Source organism: Gambusia affinis, linkage group LG09, assembly GCF_019740435.1.
Source record: "Gambusia affinis linkage group LG09, SWU_Gaff_1.0, whole genome shotgun sequence".
Classification (NCBI taxonomy): Eukaryota; Metazoa; Chordata; class Actinopteri; order Cyprinodontiformes; family Poeciliidae; genus Gambusia; species Gambusia affinis.
Window position 1 is genome coordinate 18,836,551 of NC_057876.1, and position 11,693 is coordinate 18,848,243.

General features: G+C 37.6%; 2 protein-coding genes across 3 annotated transcripts; both read left to right on the forward strand.

Moving 5' to 3' along the window:
• Positions 1–291: 291 nt before the first annotated feature.
• Positions 292–4,402, forward strand: LOC122837414 (transmembrane emp24 domain-containing protein 9-like). Its single transcript, XM_044127769.1, has 5 exons — positions 292–505; positions 1,571–1,671; positions 1,774–1,899; positions 2,159–2,305; positions 2,832–4,402. The coding sequence occupies exons 1-5, from the start codon at positions 352–354 to the stop codon at positions 2,979–2,981; spliced, it is 678 nt and encodes a 225-aa protein (XP_043983704.1). The 5' UTR covers positions 292–351; the 3' UTR covers positions 2,982–4,402.
• Positions 4,403–5,083: 681 nt separating this feature from the next.
• Positions 5,084–11,069, forward strand: b4galt7 (xylosylprotein beta 1,4-galactosyltransferase, polypeptide 7 (galactosyltransferase I)). 2 transcript variants are annotated; one of them, XM_044127767.1, is made up of 7 exons: positions 5,092–5,585; positions 7,044–7,079; positions 8,443–8,784; positions 9,076–9,301; positions 9,701–9,784; positions 9,875–9,979; positions 10,298–11,069. In XM_044127767.1, the coding sequence occupies exons 1-7, from the start codon at positions 5,533–5,535 to the stop codon at positions 10,451–10,453; spliced, it is 1,002 nt and encodes a 333-aa protein (XP_043983702.1). In that variant the 5' UTR covers positions 5,092–5,532; the 3' UTR covers positions 10,454–11,069. The 2 variants fall into 2 exon arrangements, with proteins under 2 accessions (XP_043983703.1, XP_043983702.1); XM_044127768.1 differs by lacking the exon at positions 7,044–7,079 and having other exon boundaries at positions 5,084–5,585.
• The last annotated feature ends 624 nt before the right edge of the window (positions 11,070–11,693 follow it).

The window sequence follows — 11,693 nt, forward strand, 5'->3', positions numbered from 1 at the left end:
TTTGATTTATCTATTGATTTATTTCATCCAGTGAATTTTGGCACCTTTAACAATAACAATAACAATCAAACGATCGATTTTCTCATTTTATGCCATTCCAGTAGGGTGGTGAATTATAATCACACTAGACATTATAAGCTTTACTCGTTCACTCTGTTAATCTTGTAGAAACGTCCTTCATCCTAAAGTAATGCAACTTGAAATGCATGATGCGTAAAGAACTACTAAATGAAGCTTAAAAACTACAACATCTAGCATGCTCTTGCGGCGCCCTGATTGGCTAGAAATCTACGAGAGTTTACGTGGCACAATACTGTCGTTGCTCAGGCTCAGTTCGATCTGTGGTCTCAGATGTCACAACGGGTCAGGATGCAGTTTTCAATTGTGTTTTCAGCTTTCCTTCTTAATATTTTCTACAACTCGGTGTCTTCGTTGTACTTTCACATCGGAGAAACTGAGAAGAAATGCTTTATAGAAGAAATCCCGGACGAGACCATGATTATCGGTGAGCGGTTGTTGCTAACAGCGAGTTAGCTTAACGCTAGTTAGCTTCACGGCTAATTGAGCTAAAACCTGTTTGTCATGTCAAAAAAGTTAGCAGACAGCAAATATTTGTACACAGCATGCTTTTATATGTGCTCTATGTTTTTATATAAACGTTAATTGTCATATTATATTGGTAGTTGCTCAATCATTAGTTAGAAGTTATAAAACATCTGATTCGTTTTTCAGGAAGTTTCATGTCAGATTGGAACAGATGGCAGTCTAAGTTCTTTATTTTTAGGCTGATATGATTAAGTAAAGAGCATAAACTCCAGAAAAGTAATGCTCCTAAATTCAAAAAGAATTTATCAGGGTTTTTTTTTTGTTCCTAAGAACCTCTTAATACATAATTTCTGCCACAATTTTTCTTGTTAAAATGTCACGTTTCTGATTTTGCATTTATATGAATCTTTTAAATGGATATTTAAAGTAGTGGTTATAGGCAAACTAATAATTTGGATCAACTCATTCCAGTATTAGTTGGAAGTCAATTCTGTAAACTGTCTAATTGCAAGCTCTGCTTAAGGAATAATTGTCCATATTTGAATACCACTAGAGCTAAATTTCCAAAGTTATTGCACATAAAGTGAATTTATGTGCAATGGAAGAGAACTGAGAATATGACACTGCTGTACATGTGTTGTAATTTAGTAACTAATCAATCAGCTTATTGTTATCTACAAGACAAACTGTCTACAACTAGAACACACTTTTCCACACATCAAAATAATAGGAAATTTAACATTCCTTAGGATGTTGTAAAACATTCTAATATTAAATATAACATTGACATGCTACCTTCACTTCTGTTTAAATCAATATTTTTTGTGCATTAACAAATTTAAACATTTTAAATCCAAGGTGATTTTCCTGGAGACTTCAACAGGTTTTATGTCAGCAAAAACCTTATTTTCTTATAACTTATTCTAAAGGAAATGAGCATCAATATCTTTCACATTAGATGTGGGATCTGAATGTTTCCAGCTCAACTTCATAATGAAGGTTTAATGTTTATGTCTCTGTTCAGGTAACTACCGTACTCAGCTGTATGATAAGCAGAAAGAAGAATATCTGCCGGCAACTCAGGGTCTGGGTATGTTTGTGGAAGTCAAAGACCCTGATGATAAGGTAAACACAAGAAATAGGAACAAGTTTAAATGCAACTGCATTGAGTTCTGACAGCATGTTTGTAGCTTGAGCAGGTTTGACCTCCTCTTCTGTTTCCTGCAGGTGATTCTGTCTCGGCAGTATGGCTCAGAGGGACGCTTCACCTTTACATCACACACACCCGGAGAGCATCAGATCTGCCTCCACTCTAACTCCTCCAAGTTCTCACTGTTCGCCGGAGGCATGCTGGTGAGGAGGCAGCCCACTCTGAGCAAATATTACGTTAAACATTTTGAAATGTGTTTTGACCTGCTTTTCTTGTCTGACAGAATACTTTTCATGTATTCTTGCTCTTGTTCTACTGCAAACATTTTAGGGAAATTACATTAATGACATTTAAACTCAACATGCAAGAATTCTGTAAGTGGAAACGTCGGGATGTTTGGATAAAGATGTACTGCTCAACTTTTTTTTTGTTTTTTTTGTTTGTTTGTTTGGTTTTTTGCAGCGTGTTCATCTGGACATCCAGGTGGGAGAACACGCCAACAACTACGCTGAGATCGCTGCCAAGGACAAGCTGACAGAGCTGCAGCTGAGAGTGCGGCAGCTGGTGGAGCAGGTGGACCAGATCCAGAAGGAGCAGAACTACCAGAGGGTCAGTCAAATCCTGCAATCTGTGCGCCGTAGGGGCAGCGGTTGTTCCTTTATAACTTGTGTCAGAGAAGAAAGTTTTATTAGGTGATATTTTTACTTCTTGAGAGCAAACAAGAATGATTTTTTATTGAACATAAGGCTCATGTAATATTCTCGTTTTATGAACATTATATTTCACCAGTTTTGCTGTTCACTTTGATGGGTGTGGCTTCCAGCTTATGAAGACCAAAAAATCTGGTTCTTGGAATACTGGAATGTTGCAAACTATAAGTAAAAAAAATCATTTTTAAGGCACGAATGTTATGCCATGGTCATCCAGTGAACTCTCCTCACCCAAACCTCCATATTGGATCTATGGCGTATAGGAAGAAGATGAGACGCCAGATTCAACAAAACAACAGAGGAGCTGAGGCTTTTTAAATGGAATTTCAGCTATTCAGATGTAACCAAGTGAAAGCAGAGGTCATTTATATTAATCAGTCTGAAATGTTAATATATCACCCCCTACTGTCTGTGTGTGTCATCAGTACCGTGAGGAGCGTTTCCGTCAGACCAGCGAGAGCACCAACCAGCGAGTCCTCTGGTGGTCCATAGTGCAGACCCTCATCCTGGTGGCCATCGGTATCTGGCAGATGAGACACCTCAAGAGCTTCTTTGAGGCGAAAAAACTGGTGTAACTTTTTCAAAGGAGCGTGTGTGTGTTTTTGGTATCTGCTGACGGATGCAGTAAAAAAAAAAAAAAGCAGCTGCTGTCGGGCAAAAAATCCAGCTGCAGCTAGGTTAAACTTGAAAACTTTTTTTTTTGGGGGGGGGTTTGCTGAGTTGCTCCTATCTACAACAAACATCCAGGACACATCTCCCCTAAACTACTGGAAGTTAAATCTTTCAATCGTGTGCAAATCGTGTGTTTGCACCCTTGCAGTAATTTATTTTATCGTGTCTACTTTTTTTTTCTCCACTTTGTGTTACTGGCCACTCAAGATGCTGATAAACTAAAATCAGGCTTACACATCATGTTAAGTTATTTTTCTTTGTTTTGCAATTTGAATCCTCCTAAAGTCATTGTGTTCCATTTTCTCCTGATTGAAGTATTTGAGATTAAATCAAATAGCTACTCATCAGCTTTGGAGATTTCTCAATTAAAACATTGGCGTGTGTCTAGGAGACATATCTGTGCAATTATTTGGCAGCAACTTTACACCTCAAAACTTGATGAATGCCACACACTTGTTAGAAAGCCTTTATGGATTTTATTTAAATGTTTTCTTTGTCAAAACACCAAATTTTGGCAAATTTCTGGCACTCATTAAGACCTTTTTAGTTTTCACCTTTTCATAACGTGCCATCACTTTTTTTGTTTGCCATTTTCAACAGGACGACTGCCATGTTATGAAGGCTGAGTTAATAACTGCAGTGGTCTGTATCCCTCTTTATTACGGAATAGTACATGTAATATTACAAACAACTGTGCAACCTTTTTTATGTTTTTGATGGTAAATGTAATTTTTTTGTGAATGCACTGTTTTCATAAATTTAGATCACTTTGCAGTTAATTACAGAGCCCGAGCTTTCAGTAGAATTACTCCAATATGCTTCTTTATCGTGCCGAAATTTTGTGTCAGACAAAATCTGAGTTATTTGGTGTTTAGCTACAGAAAAAGGAAAAAACACATAAAATTCCCTTTTTCTTCTCAAAAACTTGCATATTACTCAGCTTTGTTGATTCAAACACCATCAAAGGTTTTGGTCCTTTTGTTTAATTTTTACAGTTTTTCTTTCTTAAAAATGATTGTATTTTGTTTCAGTTTTCTGGGGATAGAAATTCAAGCAGTTGGTGGTTTTATTTTTGCTAGATGTGGAGCTATTTTTATCAGTGCATATGAGGTTGCGCTAAGAATAAATGGTTTTTGTCTCCTTTGGTTTGAAAGATGCTCTGGCTCACTGATGCTTTCTATTTTTTCTTGTAAATTTGACATCAACAGCTCGAGTCACTGTTTAGAGTTTTTATATTCTGTACCTATAATGCATTTTGAGGGAGAACATTTTTGAAGCAGATAAAATGTGACTGCAAAAATGAATAAAACCAATACAACAGAGAGTTGGTTTTATCACTCCTGGAATATTATGTGCAAGTGGAAAATGGTAAAAGCATCTCAATCTTCATAGGAGGGATTTCCCAGAAAAGGGTGGAAATAGATGGTCTACTCTTTCTAAACAGAACATTCCAACACAAATCATTTTTTTGCAAAACTGAATTTGAATGAGCAACAAAAATATTGGAACAATTTTCTTTAAACATAAAACTCAAATATATGTATTTGGCCAGATTGTGCAGTAACATGTTTAGTGAAAAGACTGTAGGAACTATCAAGCATTGTGGTTGGGGGCTAATGATTTTTGCGTGATTTACAGGCCAATGCCTAGGTACTTTGCAATAATCGGGTTGACTATAAATCCTTTATTGTGACAAAATATTTCAGAGTCAAATCTGAGGTCATCTGCCCAAATGTTCAAGATTGGTTTTAACTGGTCAATGATTCCGAAACTCTTCAGGAAGTGTACCACAGAAAGCTGAAAAAGAAAGAGGTGTCCAACTACAGTTAACTTGATTAGTCCCTGACGGGACCAACAACCTTAAGTCTGGGTCAATGTTGTTTATTTTGTTAATTCATAAAAATGAAATCGTACTTTCAATGCCACTTCCGCGGTTTTTAATTTTAGAGTTATTTTTCTTGTTTATACAAGATAAAAATAGACTTCCATAACATGGAACCTGGGAACCTTTGTCGTTTACTGCCGTTGTTGCTTTCGGATTTATATCCAGGATGGACCGAATATCAAATGGTGTTCTGTGATTTTAGGCAGATTTTAATTAGCATAAACAAGTCACCTCTTAGCTAATTTTCAGTAAAATGTGACTCTTTAGATCAATAAAACTGTGTGATATTCTCTATAAGAATATTTTAGCAGATTAACATTCACCGAGGATCCACCGGAGCTCTGGTTCGTGTGAACAGCTTTATGCTACGTGTACAGCGGCTGCGGCAGCCCGTTAGCTCCATTGCTAACGGCTCCAGCACGAAGTGGATCTCAGCATGAACTCACCGAGCAGAGGTCCCTCACAAAGATCGAGGATGGATGTGATACATCTGGAGGAATGAAGACTTTTCCTGGAAGGAGTTTAACTGGGAAGCAGACTGTAAACAAAGGCTGAAAACAGGCTAAAACATGATGTATTCATCCAGAAGAAAGCCTGTGCTCTACTTTAAAGAGGAAAGAAGGTGAGAAAGAGAAAAGTAATAACAAAGGTGAATCTTTATGATGCAGTAATTTAGACTGTGTCCAGTATTATTAGCATTTAAAACGCCAGCATGCTTCTATGTATGAACACCTGAATGGAAAGCAGTTCGATAGCGTTTAACCTTCCTGTTACGTTCATTTGGTACAGCAATAATGTTCGTGGGTCAATTTGACCCGGGCAGTGTTTAAATATGCAATAGTGTCAGAAACCAAAGAATTCCTCCAAAACATTTTGTATCTGATTATTAATCCCTACACTAACAATTTCAGTCGATATTTGTGAAATTATGTTTTGTTTTTTGTTTTTTATTTCTCACAATTGAAGGATCAATAATGACAACTTTCTTATTTACTCATTTGGACATAAAAAATGGAATTTACATTTTTTATGTCCACTGAAAAAAATCCTAGACACAAAAATACAATAATTTCCTTGAAATTGATCTTTGGTAAAATGTCTTATATTACATTTTATTTTATTTTTTTTCAATGGGTGATCTTTATAATTGAACTTGAGACATGTATACTGTCCTGGGTCAAATTGACCCGCTGATTAAAATCAAGTCGAATGAGTCATGCAGAGAGTATTTGTGTTTTCCTTCACTTCCACTGAGTGTTCATTCAGTGTGGGTGGAGTTTGCCCAGGGGAACAGAAAATGTTCCAGTCAAAAGTTGAATGAACAACTGCTTTCTCACAGTTTCCTAGTGACGTAAAGAGAATAGTGAGAAAGTGAGTTCAGGTGTGTCTGTGTGTGCATGTATGTGTGTGGTGAAATATGGTTTAAAATGGGTCAATTTGACCTGCAACATAACAGGACAGTTAAACTTATTTTTCTATCAATTAATTTTCAGAAATAGGTTCAGATTTATAAATAAGCCTCTATTTATAACTTTCTTTATTTTGAGTACCATTTTGAGTAAATGCTACTCAAAACGTTTGAGGTTTTATTTTAACAGGCCCACATTGTCCAAGTCTTTTTAGGTCCTACATCTTTGCATTGGTTGAAAGGTTACTTAGAGACATTGTGATGGAGGATCAGAAGAAAGAAAATGCACATTTCTCACAGCTGATTGTCATTGCAATATTCAACGGTTAAACATTGCAGTCGCACGATTTCACAATATTTTGCGGCTCAACTAAACGGTATCTAAAAACTGGAAGCAGCCAAGCCGTAACTGACTGAGTCTTTTCAAAACCCGATGAACTCACTTTGTCGTGGAGGATTGCAGACATTCAGCTTCCTTACAGCAGCAATCCAAGCCTGATGTAAGAATCCAGGAATGTTTTCTGTCAATTTTTGTATTTGGTGAGCAAGGAGATGCTGATTTAGTGAAGTCCTAACTGATCAGTGGCTTTGTTTTTCCCCTGGTGTGTTCTATTTAAGTTAACATTAACATAGAAGAGCCTCACTTATTCACATTATCTTTTGGTGTTTAAGAAATGACCTTTCTAAAGTTCCCCAGCAGGATGTGAGGTGAGTAAATATTTTCTGTGTGTTTTTAAACAATGGTTTTCAAACTGTGGTTCTCAGACTCCCAGAAGTACAAAAAGCAGCTAAAGCAAATCTACTATCTGGAATAATGAACCAAACTTTAGGTGTCTGGTTGAAACTTCCTTTTAAAAGTCCAAAATGGTGCATCAGCTGCTAAATAATAAAGTGAAGACAGAATCCAAAAAAAGGTAGAATCCAAAAAAAAGTGACAGAATACATTTTGGGTTTAACAAGTCGACATATTCTGGTCTGTTTGGTTCTGAAAGAAGTGAATTTGAACATTAACTGCTCACATCAACTCGCTTCATGTGTATCCAATTTCAGAACCCGAATCATCCAGCTGAAGTTATTGTTTGATGAGTCTTTTTGTAGCTTAACAGAATAAAATGGTAAAACTTTTGTACTATTTTAAGGAGATGATGTTTAGTAAAAATCCTGTAGTTCATCTCAAAGCTCCAAGATGCAATGGATATTAATAAAATAGATCACGAAAATGCAGACAGGAATAATATTTGCTAAATAATCATAATCTGCTGTCATACAGTTCTCTTTTGCTCTCACTTTCTCTGGTTAGATCGCTGTAGACAACAGGAAGAAATTACTTCATTGTGAAAATTCAAATTAGATCTTGCTTCACAAGATTCATAGCAGCTTCTGCTTGTAAACAACCAAACCAGATGTTCATAGCTATGAAATGTTCTTTAGAAGCTACAAACATTTGCATCTCTTGTAAATTTATTTAAACCCATGAGACCCAGTTTGGGAGCCGTTGGTTGATGTTCTGTAACATGTTTGTCCTTTTACCCACGCCTCTGCCTGGAATAATTTCATAACTTAAACCCCACAAGAAGTCTTGTTTTGTAATATGAAATATAGCTGGGAGATCTGCGTTGAGACTGCATGCGTTGGTTAATAAGATTCCCTTAAAGCATCAATCAAACTGTGTTTTGGTTTGGGTTTGCTCAGGATTTGTTCTTGGCTGTTCTAACCCAGTTGTTTGGTCCTTGTTTTCAGCTGCATTTGGTGGTCCCTGGGAAAACATCTACGTTTTCAATAAACATCTGAGCAACATGTTCATTCTAGCAAAGTGTCGAGCCACAAAACAGAACATTTCCTTCCCTACTCTCATTATACGAAGACCCAAGCAGTATTTGTTGTCTACTGAATATCTTGTTAGATCAAAATGTCCTCTTGAGGTTCAGCTTACCAAGGAACACCAAATGCAGATTTGATTTTGGCTTCGAATTTTGAGTAAATTTGACCTTTTTTAATATTACTTTGCTTCATGTGCTAAACAAACAAACTGTGAGGAAACTTTAATGGCCTCTTGTTCTGCTTTTTCCAGGTTTCTTTTGGGGAAATGCACCATCTACAAGCTGTTTGGCCTCTGCATGGTGCTGGTGCTCATCTCTCTGCTGTGGCTGCAGCTCAGCTGTTCGGGTGACATGTCCTCAGTAACGCATCAAGACCGGCGCGACCCCCAGCTGCTGCCTCCACCCTGTCCCACTGAGAGACAGGCATCCGCAGCGGACGACCCCAGCTGGGGTCCTCACAAGCTGGCACTCGTGGTCCCCTTCAGAGAACGCTTCGAAGAACTGCTGGTGTTCGTTCCATTCATGCACAAATTTCTCAACAAGAAGAAGATCCGCCATAAGATCCTGATTATCAACCAGGTGGATCACTACAGGTGAGAGCTCAGCTGCCATTCATAGGATAAACGTTAACAACCTTTAATCTCTGAGCTTTTCTTTTAGTTTTTATTTTTAGTCAACTTTTATTTGCTTATTTTAAAGTCCAAACAGCCTAAACTTAAGTTTCTCATTGAGTTGTTGGATAAAAACGAAGTGAGGAGGAGTAGGAGAGAAGAAGATGGTGAATCACAACTGAATCTTAAATATTAGAGTCATAATGTTGTATTTGGTCTCAGTTACACCTGTCTATGTTGAATGCTTCTCTTTTTTTTTTTCTCTTGTTCCAGATTCAACCGAGCGTCTCTGATCAATGTGGGCTACATGGAGAGCGGGAACGACACGGACTACCTGGCCATGCATGACGTGGACCTGCTGCCCCTCAACGAGGCCCTGGACTATGGCTTCCCCAAAGAGGGACCCTTCCATGTCGCCTCGCCGGAGCTGCATCCGCTCTACCATTACAAAACCTACGTGGGAGGAATCCTGCTGCTCACAAAGAGGCACTATTATATGGTACGGAGCTGCTGCTTATTGTTAAAGGCGAGCTGAGGTTCAGAGAGGCAAGATGAGCTAAATTAGGTTTGGCAGTATTTGTTTTACTGTGAGAATGTCTCCCCCACAATGTTCTCCTCAACTTCACAAATTTAAATCCTCATCATGTTGTGTTTTTTTTTTTTATCTGGTGGGACATGATATGTCCACCAGATGGTGCTGTTTCACATTGAAGAAGGTTGATTAACAAACCAAAACAAAGAAAAGACTGTGCTGCATGTTTGGCTTAGATCAAAAAAGCATAACAGTATGTCATTTTAACTTTCATTACTGTTGCGGTGCTGCAGAAATGGAATAGTGATAAACTAACCCAACAAAGCTTGCTATTTTCAAGCTGCTCATCAACTTCTGTGTGTGCAGTGTAATGGGATGTCGAACCGGTTCTGGGGTTGGGGCAGAGAGGATGACGAGTTCTACAGAAGGCTCAGAAAAGCAGAGTTACAGGTACAAACACTGACAGAGAAACAAGACGTTTCATTAGAATAATCTCTGAAGATCTTTTCTGGTTGGTTTAATTTAAAATTTTTTGGGCAGCTGTTCCGCCCAAGTGGCATCACAACGGGATATAAAACCTTTCTTCATATCCACGACCCGGCCTGGAGAAAGAGGGACCAGAAAAGGGTCGCTGCTCAGAAACAGGTAACAGAGGATTACTGAAATTAAGGGACAACAAAACAAAAAGTTTAATAAAGGATCTTGAAATCAGAAATATACTTTTATAAAACTCAGATAAAGATAGGGGACAAATGTTTGGACACATATAGGAAAATAATCTTGTAATTCCTTACTGTTGATGGATCTCCTTCACAGTTTTCCCTTTTTTTTCTGTTTACAGACTTCATCCGAAACCAGCAATTATGATTGATCTTGAAAAATCTGATTGGGGCATTGCTAATTTGATGTCACCTTTCTAGCTTGGCAATGAATCATAACTCCACCTCCTCCTCTTGTCTTTAGGAGCAGTTTAAGGTGGATCCCGACGGTGGGCTGACGAACCTCCAGTACCTGGTGGATTCCCGGCAGGAGTTGACCATCAGCGGCGCTCCCTGCACCATCATCAATACCAAACTGGAGTGCGATCAGAGCCAGACGCCGTGGTGTCTCCTGAGTTAGCGGACTTGGTGGCTTCAGCATCACTGTAGCGAATATCTACAAACTGAAGTGGAAACAAACAAACCAGTAGTGTTACCATGTCCAGGTACATGATCCGAGTGCCAGATGCAAATGGCTCTTCAACATCGTATTACCTTGAGACTCTCTTTGGGCAGAGACGCATTAGGATCAGGAGATCCTAACCCATGCTGCTGGCAGGTGGTTTTTTTTCTCTTTCCGGTACATTCAGGCTCCCAAGTCTGGTTTTAGTTTTTAGTTTGGACCCACGGCCCTGCATGCATGAGCATCGTACTGTAGTTCCAAATGAGGAGGGTTTTTTTTTTTTGCCTTTTACCTTATTTGAAATAATGATCAAATGTCTGGTGGATCAGAACAAGTTCTTCACTGAATTGCTTAATTTTTCCTGCTGATGCTGTTACAAGGAAGAGAATAAGTTTGGAAATCTGGAGTGAGACTTATTTTCTGATTGAAAAGCTAGGATCATGTTTTTTACTTTATTCTTTGTATGAAAAGCCAGAGTAAGTTAAAAATGTCTTTATAAATCTGACTCTTGTGTCCCATTTTTATGACTTGATTTTCAATTATTTAAAAAAAAGAAATAAACAATTAAAGAGTTTGTTGAGTTTGTGTTCTTAGGTGAATGAAGCTGAATCTCAACTTAAACATTTCAACTAGGAAACAAACTTTTTATTTTGCATGTTTTCTTCCATGAGGGGAGACATGAATTGCAAGACAGAAAAATGTAGAAAACTGCAGGCATGTTAGTTTTCCTTATTTACAATTTTTACTAGAACTGTTGTTGACTAATAGCTTGTGCGACTTCATACAACATTTCAGTTAACATGCATAATACTAAAGGCCATTATGTAAAATTAAGGAAGGAAGAAAATCCTAATGTTTTTTTAATTTAAAACATTATCATTACACTTTTCATAAAAAAATTACAATTGCATATTTTCCTGAAATAATGCCACCCTTTTGATTTTATTGTATTTGTATTTGGACATAGTTGATAGTTTAATGTAGCACCATCAGGCATCTCAAAATACCTAAAGATTAAATGTTTCATGGAGCTCCACAGTCCCTGATATCTCAGCTCATTTATTAATGATTTCTAGATTTTTTTAGGATCTACATCCACAAATGCTTCCACTTGTTTCCATTTGAAACATTAAAATCAGGCTTGTTGTGCTTCGAGTATTCTCCATGAGGAAAAATTTCAATTAGTAATAAATCTTGA

What these genes read in the sequence shown, in the direction of transcription:
- LOC122837414 (XM_044127769.1), top strand. Translation starts at nt 352, where the DNA reads ATGTCACAACGGGTCAGGATGCAGTTTTCAATTGTGTTTTCAGCTTTC. An exon ending in GGACGAGACCATGATTATCG is followed by an intron (nt 506 to 1,570) that starts GTGAGCGGTTGT and finishes GTCTCTGTTCAG; the next exon opens with GTAACTACCGTACTCAGCTG. An exon ending in TCAAAGACCCTGATGATAAG is followed by an intron (nt 1,672 to 1,773) that starts GTAAACACAAGA and finishes TGTTTCCTGCAG; the next exon opens with GTGATTCTGTCTCGGCAGTA.
- b4galt7 (XM_044127767.1), top strand. Translation starts at nt 5,533, where the DNA reads ATGATGTATTCATCCAGAAGAAAGCCTGTGCTCTACTTTAAAGAGGAA. An exon ending in GTTCCCCAGCAGGATGTGAG is followed by an intron (nt 7,080 to 8,442) that starts GTGAGTAAATAT and finishes TGCTTTTTCCAG; the next exon opens with GTTTCTTTTGGGGAAATGCA. An exon ending in GGGTCGCTGCTCAGAAACAG is followed by an intron (nt 9,980 to 10,297) that starts GTAACAGAGGAT and finishes TCTTGTCTTTAG; the next exon opens with GAGCAGTTTAAGGTGGATCC.